This window comes from Furipterus horrens, unplaced genomic scaffold (genome assembly GCF_987537825.1).
Source record: "Furipterus horrens unplaced genomic scaffold, mFurHor1.1.pri manual_scaffold_2, whole genome shotgun sequence".
NCBI lineage: Eukaryota > Metazoa > Chordata > Mammalia > Chiroptera > Furipteridae > Furipterus > Furipterus horrens.
This window is the reverse complement of record NW_028327172.1, coordinates 35936401-35961365: the sequence shown is the minus strand read 5'-3', so window position 1 is coordinate 35961365 and position 24965 is coordinate 35936401. Positions and strand designations below refer to the sequence as shown.

The window sequence follows — 24965 nt, the reverse complement described above, 5'->3', positions numbered from 1 at the left end:
TGTTAAGTTTAGGGAGTTAATGGAGCCTGATGAGGGCACGCACTCAGAATACTGGCTCTGGTACTCTCCATTAAGAGGCACTGGGCCGAGAACTAACAGCTCGTTTCACATTTTAAACTTCTCAGAAGAAACTCCAAGACCACACAATCTCATCACAATTTGGCTTCTGTCACAGCAGCGCCCCCTGTGCTTCCCTGTTCCAGGCCCGGTGGCCCAATCACTACTCCGCCACTGTTTCATGCTCCCAGTCTGTGCCACTCGAGAGGCCTTTCCTCCAAATTCTACCCTTCCATCAAGTCCTGCTGCTTCCCTGAGAAGGTTGGGCCCCTCCAGCCTGCAGTACTCCTCCCTTTGGGAACTCTTCAAGGAACACTGAGGCCATTTGTCTCGGTTCCGCATTGACGCTGAAATGTCTCTTGTAGATCTGTGTGGGTTCTCAAAAAAGTTGTGACTCTGGGCAACCAAGTCACTTAACTTCTCCATGCCTCAGTTCACTCATTTGCAAAATGAGGATTAGATGAGTTTATAAATATGAAGCATTTAAACCACCACTGCCTGGCTGATAGTAGGCATGATAACTGGCTGCCTTAATTATTGCAAGCCCTTTGTAGACAGGAGGCATGCCCTTCTGTCCTCAGCAGCTCAGTAAAGAGCTCAGCACTGTCAATGTGACTGCTATCTAATGAATAAATAAAATGTGTTTTATTCTTGCTTTCTCTTAATGCCCAGACCAACACACTTGGTTGCAATTTTCTGAGAAAAATGAATCTAGGCCTGATTATGTTCTGGGGACTTTTTAAAAAAGGTCCTGGCTCTTTGGGCTGTGTATTTGAAGTAACAGTTGGATGCAGCTTATTTAAAGCCACAATCCAATCCGTAAACCTGACACTTGAGCAATTATATTTTTTCAGATTGGGAGAGGTGCAAAACTGGAGCCACAGATAATTGGAAGGCAAAGGAGACCTTTTTTATTTTCAGCACATGGACACTTAATCATGGTAGTAGGAGGAAGGGAGCATCTTTTCCTCTGTCCTTTCTTTGTTACTCTTTTAAGCCATTTCTGTCTTCTTCCCTTATCTTCAGTTTCTGGGTCTCTGTCCTTCCTTTCTGTCTCTTCCAATTGCCATCAGGCTGAAAGGCTGTGGGTCCATTTTCTCCTCCAGTTCTAGTCGTACATATGAGCAGAGCCGCTGTCAGCCAACAAACCCTGAAAGTGGCCCAAGACCACCGGTACCTGCGCCCTACCTCTCTGGCCTACCTTAGGATACCACTGTAAACAATCACATGTCACCTGGTGAGCTAGGTAAGGAACACAGAGATTAATTCTTTCTATTAACCTGCTAGCAAGAGTACATTTATCACCAAACTGAGAGGAAGCAACATAGGACTTTGAGAGTGCCTTAAACGGTGGTGCTGGGGCCCCGTGTGTTACCAGCTTCCAGGTGCCTGTCCCCAGCACCCACCTGTGTTCTGAGCTGGAGAGCTATTGTCTTTGACACAGTCCACCATACCTTCCCCTTAAATGGGATGCACCCACAATAGAATGTATGTAATCTCGCCCTACCCACTACCCCCATTCCCACATGCCTCATAGCTGCTCTTCTTAAATTCATTATCTCAGGTAATTACATAACCACTGACACTCCCTGCCCCACGGCCCCCAAGAGAACCCTCAGAGCCATCCCTGGCTCCTTTCTCTCCTCCTACACATCACCATGCACAGCATCCTCTTCACCCCACTTCCTAAGCAACCCTCGATGCCATCCCTTCCTCTCTAGCCTTAGCCCACAGCCCTCCTCCAGACTGTTGGGAAAGGTTTTCAGCCTACGTCCCTGCCCCAGACTCCCCTGACAATCCATCTTCATACAGTGCCACTGCAAAGGTCATTCCATCACCCCAAGGACACATCCTGCCTTTTCACACCTCTCTGTCTTTGTACTATCTGCTTCCTCTTCCCAGAATACCTGTGCCCTTTTCTAATTAGCAGGTTGTTACCTATCTTACAAGAAGGTGTTCAGTGCCTTTTCAAATGTTACCTTTCCCTGGGCCCTCACTTCAGACAGAATGAGTCTCTCCTTTCTCTCTTCTCTCATTGATAGTTAGTAGATATGACTCTTCATTTTACAAATTTCTGTTTTATCTGTCTCTGCAGCTTCTTGGAGGTAAGAATTATGTCTTCCTTTTGTATCACCCTCCTCCTAGTTAATCAATAAATATTTGTTGAATGAAAGGCTTAAATTTCACAAAAATTCATCAAGTAGCTAATTCATGCAGACATAACATTCTAAACACAGTGGAAAACTCAGTGACTCTGCACTCACAGAGCAAACAATCCAGTCTAAAATTGGCTCAAGGAGATGATCTTGGGAGTGCCTTCAGAATTTCTTACTTAATATTGCCGCATGTTCAGTTTGCTGTCACCAGATGGCAGTAGTGTGCCATGGTCAAGAGGCCCAAGCCAGGAAGTTCCAGAACTTCAAAAGATGGTTGGGGGTTGCTAGATTAACAGCGAGAAAACCGCAGGGGGAATGTGGGCTGGCACTAGGTCCTGTACATGGCTGGACTTTCAGGGGCTTACTCTTGGGAGCTACCCACAGCTGCACCTGACATGCTGTTTTGCATTCAGACACAGTGTTCTCCCTTATCCATAAACCCAAAGCGGGGAGACTGAGAGGTCCCCAGGTTGGGACCAGGTCTACACCTTAGGAGTCCTCCCGCTGTGCATTTCCATTTAATTTCTTCCAGTGGCGAGCTTCCATTCTGCTGGCCGTGTAATGACAGGGCCTTACTAAGAGCTTTTGCCTATTTTAATTCAGACCATAACTATGGCAATTAGGAGGTCTTAGGTGACCTCTGTTGGAACAGTTTCAATAAAGAGATACGAGCTAATGCCAAACTGCACTGCATGAAAGTGGAGGGAGCAGAGGTTACAAAGGAGGGTACCTCTTTCAGCAACTTTGACTCTGTAACATGGTTAAGAGAACAGCTGGAGAGGGAGAGAAAATTGGTGAAAAGTCCAGTGTCGTGCCTAGTGCTACCTCACCTCCCCACTCCCGCCTCCACCCACTCTTGCTACCCTCCAAGGATGGGGGAGACTTACCAGTGTCTGCAGGCTAAGGACACGGACAGGAGAGAAGACAAACAAACATAAGAGGGAGAGGGGATCACAGCCTGCTCAGTGTTTAGCAGAAGGCGGGAGGGGACGAGGAAGAATTGAAGAATCAAAACTCTTCCTCCTTTGAGGCAAGAAATGAACTCGGGTTTTGCCAGAGTTTGGTAGGAGGACAGAGGAGACAGAGATTTGAGAAAGTTCGTGTCTAATGTCCTTTATTTGAGGGTGAAATAAGTGGTATAGCAAGCTTGAAAAAAAAATGATGAGGACTAGAAGCAAGAGAGAAGATACTCTGAAGAATGGGAAAGGAAATTGATTAGAAATACATTTAAGAGCTACGGTTAAGAATAGAATTCATGGGTTTATAGCAAAGCTCTTGGTGGGGTTGCCAGGTTTTGTGCAGCAGAACTCAGAAGTCTGCAATAGTCCCATTGTTCTGCTTAGTTGGTCTAGGGATGGGGTCAGTTAGAGAAATTAAAGCGGTGACTTCATGAAGAGTGTTGGTGAGGATGCGGTTAAAATGGTTAAGCACGGTGTCCAGACAGGGTGGGGAAGGAACTGACAACAAGAAAGGTGGGAAAATCAGAAGCGAGTAAGCAGTTGTAGGTCTCAGCAGCACAGAGGAGTAGAGGCAAGGGGGTGAGGAAATGGGAGACCTGATGGGAGAAGGAGAGAGGGCTGTTGGGAATCATGATTTCCAAAGCTGAGAATGTGTCTGTGTGGGAGGCAGCAAGTGTGGAGCGAGCTGAGCCCATCGGAGCAGCAGAAGTTAGAGCGATGGCTGCACCCCAAGTCTGAGTTACAAACTTTGGGATCATGATTTTCAAAACTTCAGTTTGAATTTGTTCAAAGTACAAATTCCATAGGTCTGGGATGGAATTTGGAATCTGCATTTGGGGCAAACACCTGATGCTTGTGTTTCAATGACCATACCCATAAAGACACTAATCGAGAAACTCCTTCTTCTTTCCTTCTTTGTTAAAGAGAAGGTACAAGGGGGAGGCTGATCTTAACTTTTTCCAATCAAAAGGACTTCTTTCTTGGAGAAGTGAAGCCCCCAGCTCTTCTCTTCTGTGATTTTCCCATACACACTGATAAAGTTAATTATTTGCCCTGGCTAAATGACTTTCCCTAGCAACATCCTAGCAACTAACACTAGCTCTGCCTTGGGCTAGAAAACTGGAAAGAGATTTCTTGAAGTCCAGTGTATTTTACGACAGAACAAAACATCTAAACAGGAAATTAAACAGAAAATAAACTGGATTCATTGCTAGGAGATAGACTCAAACACAATAAGACACAATAATTCATGACAATCCATCAGAACACAATAGTCAAAATAAGAAACGTTCTCCTCAGAGATTCTACTAAAGCCCAGAGGAGAGAATGAGGGATCTCATTCCATGGAGAAGAGAATTTAACCAGGCAGGAGAAGGAAGGGCACCCTAGGTGATGGGAAAGCTATAAGCAAATGTGCAAAGTCAAGTCTGAAAGTAGGGAAAAATGGAACCCAGCTGGGTGGCACCGTGAGCTCAGTCTGGGATCTATGATCAGACTGTAGAGGGTTTGGGGTCACTTGAAGATATTGGGTTGAGTAACAAAGCCCTGGGAGACTGTTAAAGACTTTTTATCATAGAACAAATATTTGTGGAGCCAGGCACTATGATGTGCACGGAGAATACAGTGGTGAGCTCCAGAGACCATCCTGCCCTTACAGAGCTTAGAATCTAGTGATGGGGACAGATACCAGACAAATACAAAATGTAACTATCAAACATGTAAATGAATAAATAATTATAAATCTTGAGAACATTAAGAGAGAAGCTATCAGGTTCCAGGAGTGCATATAAAGAGGCAAGATCTGTTCTAGGAAATCAGGGAGGACTTCTCTGAGGAAGCAGTTTTGCATTGAGATCTAAAGGCTGCATAGGAGTTGGCTGGGAGAGGATGGTGGTGGGAGAGACTGAAGTGTTGGATTCCATTCAGAGAGAACCACAGCCATGGTGGCTGGAATCCATGAAAGAAAGGGTACATGGCCTGAGAGGCCATCAAGCAGGGCCTTGGAGGCCACGGTAAAGATCTGTCTTTGTTCTGAGCACCCAGAAAAGCCACTGAAAAAGGATTGTAACCTTGGGATTGCTATTCAAGCCTGCATGTTAAAAAGGATCATTTAGACTTCAATGCAAAAGACAGATTGGAGGGGAGCAAGAGTAGAAGCCAGCAGTCCAACCAGGAGGCTGAGAGATGAGGACAGCTCAGACTGGGTGGTGGTAGAGGAGACAGAGAGGAGGGGATTCAAGAGGTAGTTGGAAGGTGAAACTAATGACTTGGTGATGGCTTCGTTAGATGTGTGGAAAGAGCACAGGGGTCTGATGTGATGACAGAGCTGGGTACGGGAAATCTAGCCTGGGTTGTGGGGTTGAAGGGTGATGGGCTACTTAGAGCCTGCTGTCATTGCGCCAATCATGGGGTCGCTACGTATAATGGGAAGAACCTTATTTTGTTATTGGTGATGCCCGATTTGAATGCTGGTTCTTTTCCCCTTGTTAGCCATGGCACCTCGACAGGGAATTTTATAGGTTCCTAGTCTAGAAAATAGCAAGGGGGAGGGGAAATGGACCTGCTCCCTCACATGGTGTTTCTGTCCGTGTTCCATAAAAAATTAACTATTACATCCCAGCCTGCTCCATGCCACCCACCTCCATGTCAGATTTGAATGTGTTGATTTAGATAAAAAGACATTCAAGAGCACACATTTGGGCTACTGGACGTACAAGAAGCTTTGAGCTTTGTGAAACAGGAGCCACATTTTATGCATCTCTGCAGTTTCCTGTCCTCTAAGATAAAAATTGGGTATACTCTAATGAACCACTTAGTTTGTAGTGTATATCACAATTATAATTTGAAAAGATTCCTGTAACTGTATTTAATATTTGCCCTTCCCACAGGACTGTAAGTCAGAGCTGAGCACATGGAGGGCCTTCAACATGAATGAATAAATAAATGAATTTTTGTTTTCTGTGATGCCTGCTGCTCAGCCCAGACTTGGCCCCAAATTTATACTCAGTGCAAGCTTGCTGGATGACTGGGATTGTGTACCATGGAATCTAGTATGAACTCTGATCCAGTACAGCGATGCTGCAGACAATTCACTCAGGACACAGATGTGAACCTGAGTGTCACTTTTATAAAGGAAGGCTGTCCAGCTGGATCAGGTGCTATTGAGGGTCAAGAAGGGTCAGGGCTGAGAAAAGAGCATACAGTAATTGGCTTCAGCAAGTGGCTACTCTAGGATGACCTCTGCGGAAAGATGTCCAGTTAATAGTGGCAGCGGGAGTCAGAGCACAAGAACTGAGGGATTAGTGGACTGGTGAAGAAGAATGGAGACCTGCAATGCAGATGGCTCTTCCAGGCTGTTTTGTTAGTGATGTCAAAGAGAAAACCTGACCTGGAAAGCAAAGGAGATTGCTTTTTAAATGCAGGCCCTTGAGGTGTGTTGACTGCTCAGGGGAAGGGGGAGCTGGGTAATCAAATCTTCTGAGAGCACCTTGGGAGGCATGTGCTCAATGAGGGGAGGCAGAGGCCTAAGGCTTCTCCAAGGTAGGCTTGGTCTGCACTGCTGTGGTACTCAGGGTCATTAAAGGGATGGAGGGGTGGGGGACACTGGAGACCTGCCTAAATGTTTTATATGGATCATTTCATTTGGTTCTAGCACTTCCTAGAGGAGGAGTGTGTTGGCCCACAGGCACACACCACCTTCTCCAGAGCATGAAACTGCAGCTTGGTGAGGTGAAAGAACTCTTCCACGCCTCACAGTGGGTGAGGTGAGTGGCAGGATTAAGGTTTGATTCAGGTCTGTCCCCAGGGAAACATTGGGAGCAATTTCTGTACCTGGGCTTTCTCCTGTGGGGCTTTGAGGTTGATGCCTGAGGCTCTGCCCAGTGATGCCTCAGGCTCAGCTCCTCTCCAAACATCTCTCACTGGGGCCTGAGAACCTGAACTAAAATCTAAGCCAAGAAAACTCAGGCTTTTCTCTGAACCTTTCGAAACTCCTTTCCAAGGCTATATGAGGACTTTTGTGGACATTAGGCCCTTCTGTCTTTGGGAACTCCTTTCTTCATAAAACAGTAAACATATTTTATGACTGTATGGGTAAAAATACAAGTATATTGATATTATATAGTGAAACATTTTATCGGACCTAATTTTCTTTCCTCTGATTCTAAGGAAAATACTTCAGGAATCTCCAAAAGTATGACAAGTCATAGGCACTGTGCCTACTGAGCCCTATGGATGAGTTATTCTGTCCATTTCTCATCCTGCAGTCCGATTTGTTGCAACAGCTGCCATGGGAAGAACAACAGTCAGATACTCATGGTATCTGACCCTGCTTTAACTGTTTGGCTAAGGCCTCAGTTTACTCAACTGTACCATGAGTGAAAGTAATGTCATGTTCATTGTGTGCAGTGAGGGTGAAGGTGTGCAGATACCATAAGTAAACCTCCCAGCATATAGCTAGGCACAGAGTAGGTGTGCAAAAACTTAGTTCTGCCTTTCCCTCTTCCCAGTACCCTCCTCCACACAGTCCAGAGTATAGCGGGGTTTGGGGCAGCAGCCTCCTTGGTGGTGGGACAGAAGCCACAGTGTCCTTGTATCCTATGATTTTCTCGCCAGACCCTGGGAATCAGCATCGCAAAATAAACACGGCTGTGCCGCTAATCGGCAGCTCAGAAACAAAACAGCGCTGCACGCTCGGGGATCTGGGCAAAATCAGCCCTCCCTCCTCCTTCGCCACCGCCCTCCCTTCCTCGCACTGCTCTGCTCGCTCAGCTCTGCTCAGCGCAGCGCAGCGCAGCCGCCACGCCGAGGCAGGCACGGTCTCTCGGTTCCGAGCTCCCGCTGCTTCCCGCCTGGGCTCCACCAGGTCTCGCTTCCGCGAGGACCCCTTCGGGCAGGAGTCGCGTGCTGAGGGCTGGAGGCAGCTGCACAAAGTTGGGGGCCCGCGAGGATGAGGCTGTCCCCAGCGACCCTGAGGCTGAGCAGGAGTCCAGTGCTGCTGGCCCTGGCGCTGCCCCTGGCCGCGGCGCTGGCCTTCTCCGACGAGACCCTGGACAAAGTGCCGAAGTCGGAGGGCTACTGTAGCCGCATCCTGCGGGCTCAAGGCACGCGGCGCGAGGGCTACACCGAGTTCAGCCTCCGAGTGGAGGGCGACCCCGACTTCTACAAGCCGGGAACCAGCTACCGCGGTAAGTGGCCCGGGTGGCATTGGGGTCTCGGGACCCGGCCCCCCGGAGGGTGCTGACCGTGGGGTGCCGGAGGAGGGCGCACAGTGCCGGTGCAGCTGGGCAAGGGCCCTTCTACCCTTGCTGCCCTCAGTCCTTCTAGCTGCGAGCCAGTTCCCAAGTCAGTTCCGGGCCGTCGCGGGGCCAGCAGACAGGCTAGCAGCCCCCATCTCCCACTCGTGGTTCCGGGGCATGTGCTATAGCAAGGCGACTGGCCTTCCTGGGAGGGAACCGGCCGGATCCCAGAGAACAGGGGAGACCCGCTTCTCTCCAGATCCGTCTCCGGAGGGGAGGGGACCCTGGCTTCTCCCAGTTGGGTCCCAGGCAACGTGGTGAACTCCGGCTTTCCCCGCTCCCATTCCTGAAGGAGAAGATATCAGCTTCTCTCTGGCTGACCCCTGGCGGGACGGTCATTCCAGCTTCCCCGACAGATCCCTTCAGGAAAAGGGACTTTAAGCTTCCCTGTAACTAGGCACGAGCATAGGGAGAAGGGAGGGAAGAGCCTGAAGCTTTTCAGAAGGGTCTCTGGAAAGAACTCCCAGTCATATTCTTCTGGTTCCAGGCAAGGGAGAAGGAGAAGACCCTGGGGGTTTTAGGACAGGCTCCCAGGGGAACTGGAATTGGCCTTCAAAGATCTCTGGGTAGTTTCAGAGAGGAGAGGGGAACCCGAGACGGAAAGGGAAGCCTGAATTCCTGAGGCCTGCTCCTTGGAGGCCAGGGGACCTTGGCTCCAGAAGCCCCAAGGCTCCGTGCCCCAGCGACGTGGCGCGTAAGCTCCTCAGCTGCCAGCGGGTTTTAGGGAGCGCTGGGAGGGGATGTCCAAGCAGGTGAGCGCCTTCCCGGCAGGACCGGCAGCGCGATGGGCACGGACCTGACGACCCCTGACTCCATCCCCACGGCCCACCTCCTTCCTCCTCAGCTCGGCCATCATCCCAGACATCTTTTTTTACCCCATGCAGCAGCTGCCTTCTCCAATTGGGAGATAGGACCTGAGGCAAGGAAGGAAGCCTGCCTGGCTTCCTCTGGGGCCCCGCAGGCAGGGAATGACAGGGTGCATATCCCGTCACTCCCGCCAGCTCCTTCAGAGTCAACTCCAGTACCAAGCAGGGAAAAGTGGAATGTTGGGGCATCTGGTGGGGTAAATGGGTTCCCAGCCGCCACCCCTCCACCCTCGCCTTCGGTTCCTAGGGCATCACGGGAGGAAGCAGTGGGAGCAACAGTGGAGAAAGTTTGGGGCGGTGTCAGCGGGCACCGGGGAACACAGGCGACCAGAACCCACGGGTCACCATTCTCAGAACGCTTCTCCAGTTTCCCTGGTTCGTGTCCCCGACTTTCTCCACCTGGGGCTACTAAGAGCCAGCTTGCAAGGTGCCCTGGGCACGGGGAGGCGCTCAGCGCTTGGGCGCGCGAGTCCGCGGGATCGTCAGGGACTTCGCCGACAGAAGGAAGACTTTGGGCGGAGAACAAGCGACCCAGCGCGGGAGGGAGCTGGCGAGGTTTGCGAGGGACTGAAGGAGCCGAACCAACAACGGGTGGCCACAACCTCTGGAAACAGCCTCTGCTTTCGGCAGACCGGAGGAAAGTGGGCATAACCGCATTGGCCTCTTTAGCTCTCCCCAAAACGGAAGATCTGTGTTCTCTTGGGAAACCGCCCCAGCTCCACAGGGCAGGGAAAGATGTGGCTCTGGAGTTAGATGGACTTGCGTTTCGTAGCTGTATGACCATGTGCAAATCCTTAATTTCTCTGAGTCCATTTTCCAGTGTGAAAATACTAGCTGTTTATCCGACCTCTGTGTGGTTGTCAGGAGTGTGAGTTTACAAAGTAGAGTAAATGTCCAAGGTCTTTAATACATGTTAATTTGAGTCAGATATGCAGCCTTTATTAGTTTAATAATAGAGGGATGTACATGATCAGATTTGTTTTGTTTTTGAAGTGTGTGTGTATTTAAAAGACTTTCTCGGTACTCCACTTGTTCAATCGACCAGTGAATGGTGGTTTTCAGGTCCTCAAGAATTAACTGCGTAAATGAATGATTGATTTCTCCATGGTAGGAGGCTTGCCTAAGACTGTTCCTAATTTAAACCCAGGAGAATTTTTTAGGTAGTGTAGATCAGTACGGGGCCCCAGCCAAGGGTCCTACCTTGCATCTCTTCCCCTGCGGGCTCTCACTGGCTCGCTTGAATCCTCCAGCATGGCAGGGCACTGGCAGCAGCGGTGGCCCCAGCACTGGGAGGGAGGTCCATCAGGTATTCCTGTGACAGAGTGGTTCCATGGCTGCCCAGGTGTGGTGGCCTGGAAGTGGGAACTGGAGCTAGGGGAGCGCTAGACCTTCACCCTACAGTAATTCCAACCTAAAATGTTAGCCTTTTGGACTGTGAAGCCCCCACTCAAACTACTAGGTGGGCAATCAGTCTTTCTCCTTTCTGGTGGCTAAGAGATGTTGAAAGAACGATCTTGCAAGACCCATACTGAGGCCTTCTGTGGTTAGCAAACCTGATTCTGCCACTCAAAGTTAGGAAGAGGGGGTGCTGACCTAGTTTGACATTTTTCTGTTGGCTTATACTTTCTTAGAATACTTGTATGAAAAGTATTCTGCTTGGAGTATTGACTTAGGGCTGTGGAAATTAACATTCCTCTGGTGTTCTATTTGCCTTTTTTTTTTTTTTTTACTCTTTCCTGAATTAGAGCCCCTTACAATCCTTGGAATCAATCCTTGGCTTGTTTTCCTACCTCAAATCTTTGTCCCTAGTATTCCAGTTCATCTTCAAATAGCTTCTGCTCTCCATACTCCCCACCCCAGTATATCCTTTAGGCATACTGAACTAGAATAAAATTATATATATATACATGCACACACACACACACACACACACACACACAGCCAGGATCCAATTGAGATTATTATTCAGCCGTTTCCAAGTTGTTAGTACTATATTGACTTCCTTCTCTCTCCCACCACTTCTCTCTATTCTCCCTCCTTCCTCCCCCTATCCTTGTCCCTCTGCAATAATTGTGCTTTAGAGAGCTCTGAAAGGCCTGCTCTGTTTCTGACCATGGCCTCCTTTGAAAAGGAGATTACAGTGATTAAAAATAACAAGTTGAGGATCCTCAAGGGGCATTCCTTATGGGAGAACAATTTGCAGGACCAGCCATTCCCAGATCACAATTTCAAGCCAAACAGAAGAAAATCAGCTGAAATGTTCAAGAATTGATTGAAAATAAAAGAGGCTCTTTTGTCTGACTAAAGGTCTGTTTATTAGGAAAATAAAGCCAGACCCTGGCTAATGAGAGTGGCTTTTCCTAGATGCTCTTTAAAGGAAAATTTCAAGGAACTTGATGGGAAAAGAATGTCCAGATGAGATTTGAAAAGCTTCTCCAACTTCAAGCATAATTGGGGGGTTTATTCTAAACTGGAAGGTTTGGAGACCTTCAAAGCCTCTCTGCCTTCTCTTTCTTTGTCCCACTCTGGGGGCACACACTGCCAGAGGAGTGGGTGTCCCAGAGTATCCCACCTCAGCCTGGTAGAAAAAGCGTGGGCTCTGATATTGGCTGACTCTGTTTCAACTCCTGCTCAGTCACATGATTACTTTGCAACCTCAAATAGGCCACTTCACCTCTTTGACCCACAGTTTCTCCAACTGTAAAATGAGAGTGCTTTCCCCTACCCCCACCCCAGCATTGGTGTGAGAATTAGAAATAATCCATGTCAAAAGAAATTGTCACACAGTAGGTGCTAAAATAAATATATGTTATGAGATGATTATTTTAGAAATAGAAAAATACTTGGCAGCAAGCACTGGATGAGACATTGTGTTAAGTGCTTCCTACTCATCTCACATCTTATTCTTCATGGTACTTTGAGGTGGTTTATTATTCTTATTTTCAAGATGAGAACACTAAGTCTTAGAGGGTTTAGTAACTTGCCAAAGTTGAACAGCTAATAATCAGTGGAGTCAAGATAAAAACTCAGGGATGTCTTACTCCTAAATCTGTGTTCTTAACCAGTCTTCCATAGAGACTCAATAAAATGAATTGGGAATAGAATAAATTTACTCAGCTACCCTTAGCTTTCTGGATGGTGTCTTCATTGAAGGAAAACAGCAGCAACAAATCAAGATAATAATTGACATATCTTGGGACACAAAGGATGAAGTGATAAGTCCTTATTTACATTTGCTTTTTTCTTTCTTTTAATAGACTGCAGTATTGCATTTTCCCATAAACCAGAGGATTAATTTAGAAACATGAAGAACTTGTCAGTCTTTAGTGAATTCCTTTTGTTTGTGGGGAAACAGAAACAAATTGGATAGGAAAAAAACTAATTTGACTATCATTTTATTTTTAAACACGCAGATGTTATATGATCATGACTGTAAAATCATGTTTTAAAAGTATGTAGGTGTAATCTGAAAAATTTAAGCTGGATGGGGTCTTTTAAATAAACTCTTATCTATTATTTTTATTTTAGGTATTGCTGATGATATTGCAATTAATTGTAAGTCACTCCTCCCACCTCTCTTCTTATCTTGAACAATTACCTTCTTCTTTAAAAATAATTTTTGAGGTATAACTGACATATAACATTTTGTTATACAACATAAGATTTTATATTTGTATACACTGTAAAATGATCACCACAGTAAGTCACCATACATAGTTACAATCTTTTTCTCTTGATGAGAACTTTTAAGATTTAATCTCTTAGCAACTTTCAAATATATAATACAGTATAATTAACTATAGTCACCATGCTGTACATTACATCCTCAGGATTTATTTATTTTATAAGTTTGTACCTTTGCCCATTTCATCAACGCCACCCTCCACCCTCCTCTAGCATCTATAATCTGTTCTTTGTATCTTGATTTTGTTATTGTTGTTTGAAGAGTCCACATATGTGAGATTATACAATATTTGTCTTTCTCTGTCTGACTTATTTTACTTAGCATAATGCCCTCAATGTCCAGTCATGTTGTCATAAATGGCAAGATTCCATTCTTTTTTATGGCTGAGTAATATTCTATTGTACATATGTACCACATCTTCTTTATCCATTATCCATCAATGAACATGTAGGTCGTTTCCACAGCTTGACAGTGGTAAATAATGCTACAATAAACATGGATATCCAGATATCTTTTCAAATTATTTTCATTTTCCTCTTTTTTATTATTTAAATTTATTTTAAAATCTTTGCCCCCTTTAATAAATATTTAGTTCAAATTGATAATAAAAATTAAAAGATGCATTATGTGAGGTCTGTCTGGAAAAAGTCCAACCATTATTAATATAAAGAGAATAGTTCGCACAATGTCAATGTAACCTGGCTGCCGAGGAGAGTGGACTGGAACCTGCATGCGTGAACAATGAAGACTTCACTGTACTAGTAGTAGGGGTGGTAGATGCCATTGAGTGAACAGGTATATTGTGTCATCATCGCATTCAAAACGACTGAGCGATAAGAGCAAGGAATCTGCATCAATTTTTGTATTAAGTTTGAACATTCTTCCATGGAATCTATTCAGAAGGCCACAGCTATGGGCAACGAGTGATTGGCAGCTTCATCATGACAAAGAGACCGCTCGTGCATTACATCTTCTGCAGTTTTTTGGCTAAATATCAAATCACTGGGTGACTCAACCCCGGTACAGGCCAGATTTGGTGCCCTGTGACTTCTGGCTTTCCCCAAAACTAAAATCACTTCTGAAAAAGAAGAGATTTCAGACCATCAATGAGATTCAGGAAAAAAAGACAGGCAGCTGATGGTGATTGGGAAAACTGTGTAAGGTCCCAAGGTGCCTACTTTGAAGGAGACTGAGGTGTTATTGTCATATGCATAATGTTTTTTGTATCTTGTATCTTTTTCAATAAATGTCTTTTTCATAGCATGTGGCTGGATACTTTCTGGACAGACCATGTATTGAAATGTTTAATGGTTGTGGAGACTGTTTATTGCTTTCAGTTTCATGAAGTGCAAAATATCAAAACATACCAAAAAAGAAAGCATATCAAATTGTAATTTTTCAAGATTTAAAGCTTGAGTAATTCTTACATATTTATGTTGTTCTTTCTTCACCATTGTCTAGCACTCTTCTGTCCAATAGGTAGCCACAAGTCACAGTACCTGAAACATGGCTAATCCAAATTTAGATATGCTGTAAGTGTAAAATGCACACTTGTTGAATAATTAGTGTGAAGAAAGATTAAACTTCTCATTAATAATTTTATATTGATTATATGTTGAAGTGATAATTATATATATATATATATTAGGTTAAATAAAATATGTTGTTAAAATTAATTTTATTTTACATTTTTTCTCTAGCTGGATTCCTGTTAACAAAGAAAATTAATTTCAACTGACTTGGGCTTATTTCTGTTAGACAGCACTGTTTTAGGGTGTTCTTATCAGCATAGTTACAAGCCAGCTTGTTTACCACCACTTCTGAGTTCCATTCAACCTGCAGGTTGGAAAGGAAGTAGAGGACAAGCAGCTTTCTTTTCATGATGTGACCCAGAAATTGCACCCAACACTTTCAAGCACATTTCATTGATAAAAATTTAGTGATGTGGCTACCTCTAGCTGCAAGGGAGCCTGAGAAATCTAGCTTTTAGCTGGACAGTCACATTCTCAGCTAAAACTTAGAGGAAGAATTTATTTTTTCAAAAGGACAAAGACGAAAATGGAATTGGGGGGGTCAATTAAATGTCTCTGTCACATGTTTTAATGCACAGCCATGTGAAAACACCATATTTGATGTTCTTGCAGTGACAAGTCATCTAGATGGGTCTTCTCAACAGCATGTGAAGTTGATATAACTGCTGGCTGAATCAGTAGGGGAAGGACTCTGTGTGTGTGTGTGTGTGTGTGTGAAAGTGGGGGAGTTGATAGGTTTCATACTGAGAAGACAGAAAGAGGTCAATATGTCAGAGTTGACTGTTCTGTCTCACCTTCTCTTTCAATAACGGAGGAAGCTGTAGGGAAAGAAAGGGGTGAAAATACAACTGGATAAAGCAAGTAAATGCACATGTGTTTGGGGTGGGGGGACAAGAGAGATACAGAGAGAGAGAGAAAAAGAAGAAGGGAAAAGAAACTAAATTAAAAGAAAGGAAAAAGGAAAACACTGGATATACATTCAGAATGAAGACAAAAGAAATAATTTGAGTACAGTTGAGTCTCATCTTACTTGAGGGCTATATTCAAAAGACAATATGGAAAACCAAAATCACATAAGTCAAAATTTTATTCCTTAAAAATCCTTTGAAATTGTACATTAAATATAACATGGATACTAGATTCAATCTAGCCCTACTTACATACCCCTCCAGATAGTTTCATTAGAAGGGAATAGAAACAAACTGACATTTCTCAGTAAGTCCAGCACTTCTGGTTTTCCCCTCAGCACTGGAAGAGATTGTGTTTCCTAAGTTGAGTACCAAATAAAATAATTGGTTCGCTTGTTCTTAAACACTGACATGACAAATCTGAAAAACTATATGATGGAGTAAGGGAACTCATGCTCATTCAAGCACATAATGAAGTAGTAAGTGACCCAAATTATCTGAGCTTTTATTTCCTCTCTTTTTTCCCTAACAGTGTGTACTTGTACCTGAACATACATATATCAGGGAACCCACTGTCACATAAGGCATTCTATGAGGCTGAGCAGATCTTGCTAGTATAAAAATTGTACCGGGTATTTTGGCTGGGCTGGAGTTGAGGCTAAGTGACACCACCAGAAGTTCTTTGCAAGCTCTGCATAGACAAAGCTTCTAACTTTCACAGAATAATCGTAAGTTCTTTGAAAAGTTCAGGAAAACTTAAACAGGAGCCTACTTATACTCACATCTGCTGATTTGCTGAGGCACTGGAGAGCCAAGGGAAATAATTTAAATCCAATTTGCAGTTGTGGTTCAGATATTCACAAGTATGTATCATAGACTGTACTAAAGAAGGGCAGGGTAGGGAAGGGTTCCAAGGTAAAACCACTGTGTGTGTGTGGTGGTGGTGGTGGTGGGGAGGATAGGAGTGTGGGAAGGTGGGCAGACTCCAGAAGCAGGCCATAAAAACTAAATGTTGACTTTAGGTGCCAAAGGAAGCTCTTCTGATCTTTTCCCTCTTTCTTCCTTTTCTCCTCCTGTTCCTTCTTCTTTATTTTCTCCTCTTCCCTTTACTTCTCCTTCTCCTCAAAACAGCAATACTGCTCTTTGAATTTTCTAAATATACCAGGCTTATTCCCACCCCAGGGCCTTTGTATATGCTCTTATCCATGTCTAGGTTGCTCTTTGTATGGCTCACTCCTTGTCTTTTAAGTTTCAGCTCTGAGGTTATCTTTTTAAAGAGGCTCCTCTGACCACCAATTTATGTTTCCCATTATTTTGCCTGATTTTACTTTCTTGATAGCCCTTAACTATTCTCTGAAATGATCTTATCATCTGCCTCCTCAAGCTAGAGTACAAGCTTCATGAGATCAAGGACTGTGTCTTTCTTATTGTCATTGATGAAAGCTGGATCATTGATGGTTCAGAGGTGAAGAGCAGAGGCCAGAAGGCAAAAGAGCAAAGGAAAAGGACTGCCAGCTTCAGACAATGACTCTGATTAAATGGAGAATGGGGCAGAGGGGACTGTTGATGCATCAAACCTAGAAACCAGTTAATAAAGTGAATTTCCCTGAAATTGGCACTTTGTGGGATCTTTCGTGCTGTTCCCAAACCTAGCTATGCATCAGAATCACTTGGAAGTTCCTGAAAAAGTACATAGCTCTACTGGCCCCACCCCAACAAAGGGCTGAATTCCAGGATTCTATATACTTTATATTTTTTCTTTTGAAATGAGATGTTGAGACACACAGAGAAGGTGACCAAAGGTGGTCACTTTTCTATGAGCATGCTTTCCCATCACCACCTCTCCCAGCCCCCACCTCCAGACTCCCATGCCCCATGTACTTTAGCACCTGGTCATCTCACTGCCCTATCTTGTTGCTGTGGACACAGTACAGAGGCCAGTGGAATGTCCTCAGAGCCAGCACAATAGCAGCATCCCTTGCCTTGGTGGTGGAGGGATGAGAAGAGAAGAGTCTGAACTTCCTTTAGGTGACCGTTCAGACTGGTAGAGTCTGAGCTAGGGCTGCCTTAGTTGTACTTCTTTGCTGCCAGCATCTGCCTCCCATGTAATTTTCACTCATTGTTCAGGTTCTATCCTCAGGAGTGAAGCATATAAGGTTTCCCCTTGGCCACATGCCAGCCCTTGAGGTGTTGGTGGAGAAATAGTTACTACGCCTTCTGACTCAAATGTCCAATTGTCCAATTTCTTTAACCGTTCTTTATAGGATGCTGTTTCTTGTTTCCTTGCACTTTGTACTCCAGATGTGCTCTGATTAGGATGGAACAAGGCCGAATTATTATCTCGCTTGTCCTGGATACTGTGTTTGTATTCAGCTTGCCAGGTCTTGTGTTTGCCATTTTGGCAGTTGATCTGCCCTGGCTGGTTTAGCTCAGTGGATTGAGCGTCGGCCTGCGAGCCAAGTGTCGCTGGTTCGATCTTCCAGTCAGGGTACATCAGAGAAGGAAAACTCTGACTCCAAAAAACCTCCGCTGCCTTGCGGCATACCTCTTCAGGGGAAAGGCTAAGGGAGTAAACCCCGACAGAAAATCCGGAGCCGGAGTCCCTAAGGCGGTTTGACGTTGTAGTCAACACCGGCAACTCCTGCGGCGCACCTGAAGCCAAGCTGTATCGACTTCGTCTTTCCCTTGGACCCTTCAGCTGCGAAGAGAGGGGGGATCTGCTGCATGGGCAACAGCAGACCCTCCATATTACCCTGCCCAGGCTCTGTAGCTTCAGCGTCATCACAAGATGTCGATTCAACACGGGAGGAGACAGATACCATGTCACTCCCGAGTCGGACTGCACAACCATTCTCGGCGGTGCAGATGGACTCTTGAGAAGCTACACCATCGTCTCTCGAGACGGACGGCTGCCGACGACGACTCTGGGATCACACCAAGCTTGTAGCCAGCCAAAATTCCTATGATTTGGTGGGAGGCCTGCTGCCCTCCTCACACATAACACTTGACATAGCTCCCCATTATATTTATTCCAGTATGTCTGGGTCCACCCCTATAGATATCCACCATCCATGAATCTGGATTCTGTCACTGAGTGACTAATCTACATTATCTAATGTTGGATTATCCACAATTTTAATGAAGTTGTTATCAAAGAAGTTGATAAGAATGTGGACAGGAGCTCTCTGACATATGTTAGAGTCTTTCCCTAAAGGTGACCTCTATTTAGTAGTTTTGAAGTCAGCTGATCTGCTGTTATCTCAATGATGTTTAAATACCAAGTGCCACCCTCCTGGTCAGCTACTTCAGCTTAGTCATGAAAACTATTTCTTTAGCCTACTAATAAATCTTATAGTCTAGGCAGAATTATTTTCTTTCTTTACTTCAAAATTAGTCACAACTCCACTGCAAGTGAAAGAGATAAAGCCAAACTAGAGCAAAAAAAGAGAATTTGAGTCCCATATTTAGGAAGTCTAGGGGTGGATTTCGCTTCATGTGTACATGGATCTAGGGACTCAAATGCTCTCTCTCTCTCTCTCTCTCTCTCTCTTTCTCTCTCTCTGTCTCTCTCTCTGTCTCTCTCTGTCTCTCTCTCTCTCTGTCTCTCTCTCTCTCTGTCTCTCTCATTCTGTCTCCCTCTCTCTCCATCTCTTTTCCTCTCCCCCCTCCCCTCTCCTCTTCCCCCTCTACTTTTCCTTTCTATCTACTCTGTCTTGGTCCTTTCATCCTTTATCTCTGTCTGGATTTCTGTATGTTACTCTCACTTTACTTATTATAGATGGACTTTCTTCAAATGACAGGAAAGATAGCTGCCAATGACCTTAACTAAAAAGCTTTTCAGTTAACTTTGTAAAAAAAAAAAAAAAAAAAAAAATTCCTTTCCCTTTAACTCCAAACTGAAAAGAATCCCAGGGAAGGATTTTGATTGGTCCAGCTTGGGTCACACACCCAGGAGAATGGGGTATAGAGATAGGATGGTTCTGGGTCACTCATTTTTGTGACTTTATATGTCAAGGAGGAGAGAGGGACTGTCATGACATCCCTGAAGATCACATGGTCACAGCAGGGGAAGCAGTGAAGTACTAGACAGCATATGTCCTTTAGAACCTCCTGCCTTCATCCATATTTTCAGCTACAAGTATTGATAAATCTTTGCTAAATTAATAAAATGTTTTAAAACATAAGTCAGTCTCCTGTATAAAATAGGGATCATCACTGTCATCTCATATATTTGTCATAAGGATTAAAGTAGATAATGAATATGAAATGCATTACAACAGCTCAATATAAGTTCATTTTTTCTTCCATGTGCTACCTCAACATGGGATAGCTTGGAGCCAGATGAACAATATGTGGATAGAAAGAGGAATGGATGGCAAGAATGCAAGCATCCTGACTTATTTTTAATATATTTAATTAATTAATAATACACTTTATTAATTCAGCAAACATATACTTACTATTAAAATATTAATTCATTAACTGTCATAATGACAACATGATGCAAGTACTACTATGGCCATTTTATAGGTGATTGAAAACTGAGACAATGAGAGGTTATGCAACTTGCCTAAAGTTACACATAGTAAACAGGAGAATTTGAATGCAGGTCTGTTAGCTACATCCATTGTAGAAAGACAGTCCTTCCAATGTTAAGTATGCCTGATCTTTAATTTGGAATAGGATATGTTTCATGTCTGCCTGGGAATTCTAGGAGCATTCACTGGATGAAGATCATTCAGAAAAACAGCATAATTCAACCCCACTATATACATTTGCTCACCCTTGGACTTTTAGCTCTGCTTTCCATCTGCCAACCCATCACCAGCATCTTTTTCTGCCTCATCTGGTGGAGTGGGATGAGTTATTGTGCTACTTTCTAAGTGAAGCGTGTCAGTTGCAGCTCCCCAGAGCTCTGGAAGTTATGCAGAGTAGGGAGTAGACCACAGTGGCTTATGTAATGCTCCAGCTGTCTATATAATGTCATGTTACATGTTAAGGCAGAAGCTGAGTTCCTTGTAGTTGATGTGTTGGAATATAGCAGGTGGCTGGCAGGAGCAGGCTATGTGACGGAGTTGGGATCTGGTTCAGGACCTCCTCGTTGGGATTGGGGTTGGGGGTCTAAAACCCAGAGGCAGCCTGGGGCAGGTGATGGCACTGGACAAGATCCAATAAAGGCAATGGGCATAGCCAATGGACTGGATAACAGTCCATCAGAGTTTATGTTGGATGGTTGACATACAAACATTTGAAGGACCCAGAAAGCTACTTGAGAATTAGATGGAACTGAAGTTTTTGCATGGCAAATGTACCCAAAAGTGGGGAGAACTCAACCTTGGTTGGAGATTAGAGGTTAGGTTCTAATGTGAATTGTCAGTCCTCATATAAACAGGGCAAGAAAGGCCCTTGCCACTGAGCTGCTTTTTAGGGTAGGGCTGTAATCCAATACTCCTGTAACTTTCAGCCTGATATTCCTAAAACATAAATCTGAATATGACATTCCCTAACTCAAATTCATCATTGCTTCCTCATTGCCTCCAGAGTAGTATCCACAGTTCTTAGCAAAGCTCTGAAGCCTTTAATTCTTTACCTTCTGTGTTCCTTCCTCACCTAGCCTCTTATCACAGCCTCCATCCCAACTTGTCTCTTATGAAAAACAGAACTAGTTTTGGTTTCCAAGGCCTAGACTGGCCTACCGTACCTTTCTCTCTACCTGGGATGCTGTTGCTCATCTTGTCCACTGGGAGGACATTTACCTTGCTATTCAAGTGCCGCCTCTTCCTCAAAACCTCCTCTAAATCCCCCAGTGGACTCACATGTTCCCTCCTCTGGAATCCCAAACCATTTTTGTTCCTATCTTCATAATACCCATCACATGTTATAAAAAATATCTGCTAATGTGTCTTTTCCTCCCATCTGTTAGACTGTGTCTCTAGAGGACAAAGGCCATGCCTTTTCTCTCTGTGTCTCCAGGGGCATAACACTCAGATGGTATGGGAAGTGCTCGGTAAACAAAAGAATAAAGGAGGCTGAGACAGTATACTGATAACCCATAAAACCCATGAGAATTTTAGAGGAGAAACCAGAGCAGGAATAGCAAACTATGCACTAAAGAACTCCTTTTCGGTCATTCATTCAACAAGTATTTATTGAGGATTTTCTTTGTGTTAAGATGTATGCTAAAAGCTAAAGATATAGTTCAGTTCAAGAGAGACTTGGTCTCAGCTCTCATGGAGTTTGCAAGTTACTAAGGGGGACTGGCATTTAATAATTCACAAATAACTATTTTATTAAAATTGGGTAAGAGGTATTCAAGAAAAGGAAAGGGTATATTGACCAGGTATATTGTGTAGATGTGGAGGGGCTAAGGACCTCACATAGCACTCTGTCCTGGGTTTGATGAACTACAAGAAGACTCGATTCAGTATAAGGACTTCCTCAAATCCTGCCATAACCTGGCCCTGCAAAAGTCATCCCCCAAAACAATTATCTCCACTGCAGTCTTCTTAGTGGTCCTTCATTAGCACCATTAGAGTGTTTCTTTGGAGATTCAGTCATTTTCCCTGGGAACTAGCTCTTTGAAACTCATTGTCAGTTGATCTGCCTATTGGGCATCATGATCTTCATCATCATAGTCATCATTTTTCATGATCCTCTTCATCATCCCCAAAATCACCATCACCACCACCATCATCCTTTACAATTCTTGAATCCTTTATATGTGCCAGGAACTATGATAAATGCTTATTTAATCCTTACCACATTCTTATGAGAAATGCAATATCATTAATTTCTTTTTAAAAATGAAGAAGTAGGGAGGTTAAGGAACTTGCCAGGTTTCACATAATAAATATTAGCTCTAAGATTCTAATCCAAAATCTTTGCTTTAACCAGGTTCCTATATGTACTCAAAGGATGGCTCCAAATAGAGCTTTCTTCCTTCCTTTCTTTCTTTTTTTAAAAATCCTTCATAAGCATTTTTCTTGAATTTCTTAGGTCTTTTAATGGCCTCTCTTGGGAGGCACTTGGAAGAAGTCATTAGAGAGGAAATTCCATTATTTATTGCCAAGCAGTCATCTTTAGTCATTACTGGGACTTAGAACATGCTTGCATATTTGTTTCTTTCAGGAGAGAGTCATATAATGGGGTCCTTGGGAAAGAGAGGGTCTCCTCTCTTCCTTCAAATTATTCTGTGTGATACCATCATCACCGGTGATAATTAAAGACTGAAACACCACACTGAGTTCAGCATCCAGAGTCTCCACCTTGTGGGTTGTATTTAATAAGGTAGAATCAAACCATAGTTTTCTAGAACCTACAGGAATGCAGCATTCTGGGAAGCTGAGTGTCCTTTAAGGGCACTACTACACAGATGTACAAAAAGATAAACATTTATCATTCAAAAACATTTAATCAAAATGTAACTTATATACAGAAATGTTCACTAATTATGCAGCTTGGTGAATTATAGCATGTTGAATAAATACACTCACACAGTTGGCATCCAGATCAAGAAATAGAACATGAACCCTGACCAGTGTGACTCAGTTGGGTGTCATCGCACAAAGCGAAAGTTTGCAGGTTTGATTCCCGGTCAGGGCACATGCCTGGGATGCAGGTTCAATCTCTGGTCAGGGCATGAACCATGAACAGATGGCAGTCAAGACATTGATGTTTCTCTCCCTCTCTTTCTCCCTTTTTTCCCCACTCTCATAAACAGCAACAACAATAAAACATGACTAGCACTCCAGAAGCATCCCTGTGCCCCCTTCAAATCAGTACTCACTCTCCCTTCCCACATATATAACCACTGTCCAGACCTCTAGCATCATAGGTTCCTTTGCCTGTTTTTGATCTCTATATAAACATATATAAATGTAACCATAGCTTTTATATTCTTTTGTGTCTATCTTCTTTCACTCAAGATTATGTTTGTGAGACTTAGCCATGTCGTATGAAGCAGCAATCTGTTCAGTTTCATTATTATAAAGCATTTAAGTTCTGTGAATATGTCACAGTATATATGTCTATTCTACTGCTGGTGGGCATTTGAGTGTTTCCAATGAGTGCTGTTACATATAACATTACTATGAACATTTTTATACATGTGGTGTGGTTCCTACCTATGTATGCATTTCTGTTGATTTAGGAGTAACAATGCTGGGTCATAGGGTATATATATGTTTAGCTTCAGTAAATACTGCTAAAGAGTTTTCCAGTGAAAATTGCTCATTGTCAGTTTATCAGCACTGTGTGAGAATTCCAGTTAACAACATTTGAAATTGTTGAGCCTTTTAAATTTAGTCAATCTAGTGGTCGTGCAGTAGTATTTTATTGTGAATTTAATCTTTATTTCTCTGTGGACTAATGAGGTTGAGTGCCTTTTTATTTATTTATTGGCTTTGGATACCTTCTTTTGTGAAGTAGTAGCTCATGTGTTTTGCCTGTTTTTCTCTATTAGGTTGTTCATCTTTTTTTAAATTGATCTGAAAGAGTTCTTGATATATTTTAGATAAAAGTCAATTGTTGGTTATATGGATTGAAAATATCTTCTTCCACATGGTGACTTACTTTTTTCTGATAGTATCATTTGATAAGCAAAATTTTGATGTTATCTCCTTTATATATCTTCTCCTTTATTATCCATTCTTTTTTATGTCCAGTTTTAAAATTTTTTAGGTCATTCACATTTTATCCTATGCTATCTTCTACAAACTTTATTGTTTTACTTTTCACATTTATTTCTACAATCTATGTGAAATTGATTTTGTGTATGATATGACACAAAGGCCAAGATTCACCTTTTTCTATATGGTTATCCAGTTGTCCTAGCACCATTTATTGAAAATACTGTCTTTCTTCCACTGCTCTGAAGTACATCCTTATCATAAATCAAGTTTCCATATCTTTGTGAAACCTTTCCTGGACCCCACACTGTTCAACTGGCCTGTTCTTTTTTCCTTGCTTTAGTACCCTGACTTAATCTCTACAGATGTATACATCTTGATATCTGATAGTATAAGCCCTCCAACTTTGTCCTTCTTTCTGGATCACCTTAGATATTCTTAGCCCTTTGCATTTTCATATAACTTTTAGAATTGGCTTATCGATATCATAAAAACATCCTAGGATTTTAATTTAGATTGCACTAAATCTGTACATCAATTTGAGAAGATCTGACATCTTCATAATACTGAGTCTACCAATCCATGAAGTAAACTTAATTGCACATCAACTCTCTGCTAATCACTATGCTGAGCTCAGAAGTAGTTTTTGCAAATGGGTAAACAAACACTTATACCCAAAATATAAGTAATATAATAATCTCATCATTAATAATATTAAGAGCTAATATTTATTAAGTGCCTGTTATTTGCCAAGATGATTTTAAGGACTTTACATATATTAATTCATTTATGCATCACCCTGATACTATGAGGTAAGTGTTGTTGTTATGCCCATTGTATAGGTATTTGATTTTAATCTTAACAGGATCCAAGACAAA

General features: G+C 43.4%; 1 protein-coding gene across 1 annotated transcript in view; it reads left to right on the top strand.

Moving 5' to 3' along the window:
- Positions 1-7952: 7952 nt before the first annotated feature.
- SPON1 (spondin 1) overlaps positions 7953-24965 on the top strand; it is a 258983-nt gene continuing 241970 nt past the window's right edge. The window contains exon 1 of the mRNA XM_090263785.1: positions 7953-8358. Coding sequence (XP_090119911.1) covers positions 8121-8358 — 238 coding nt within the window. The 5' untranslated portion in view covers positions 7953-8120. The remainder of the gene's footprint in view (positions 8359-24965) is intronic.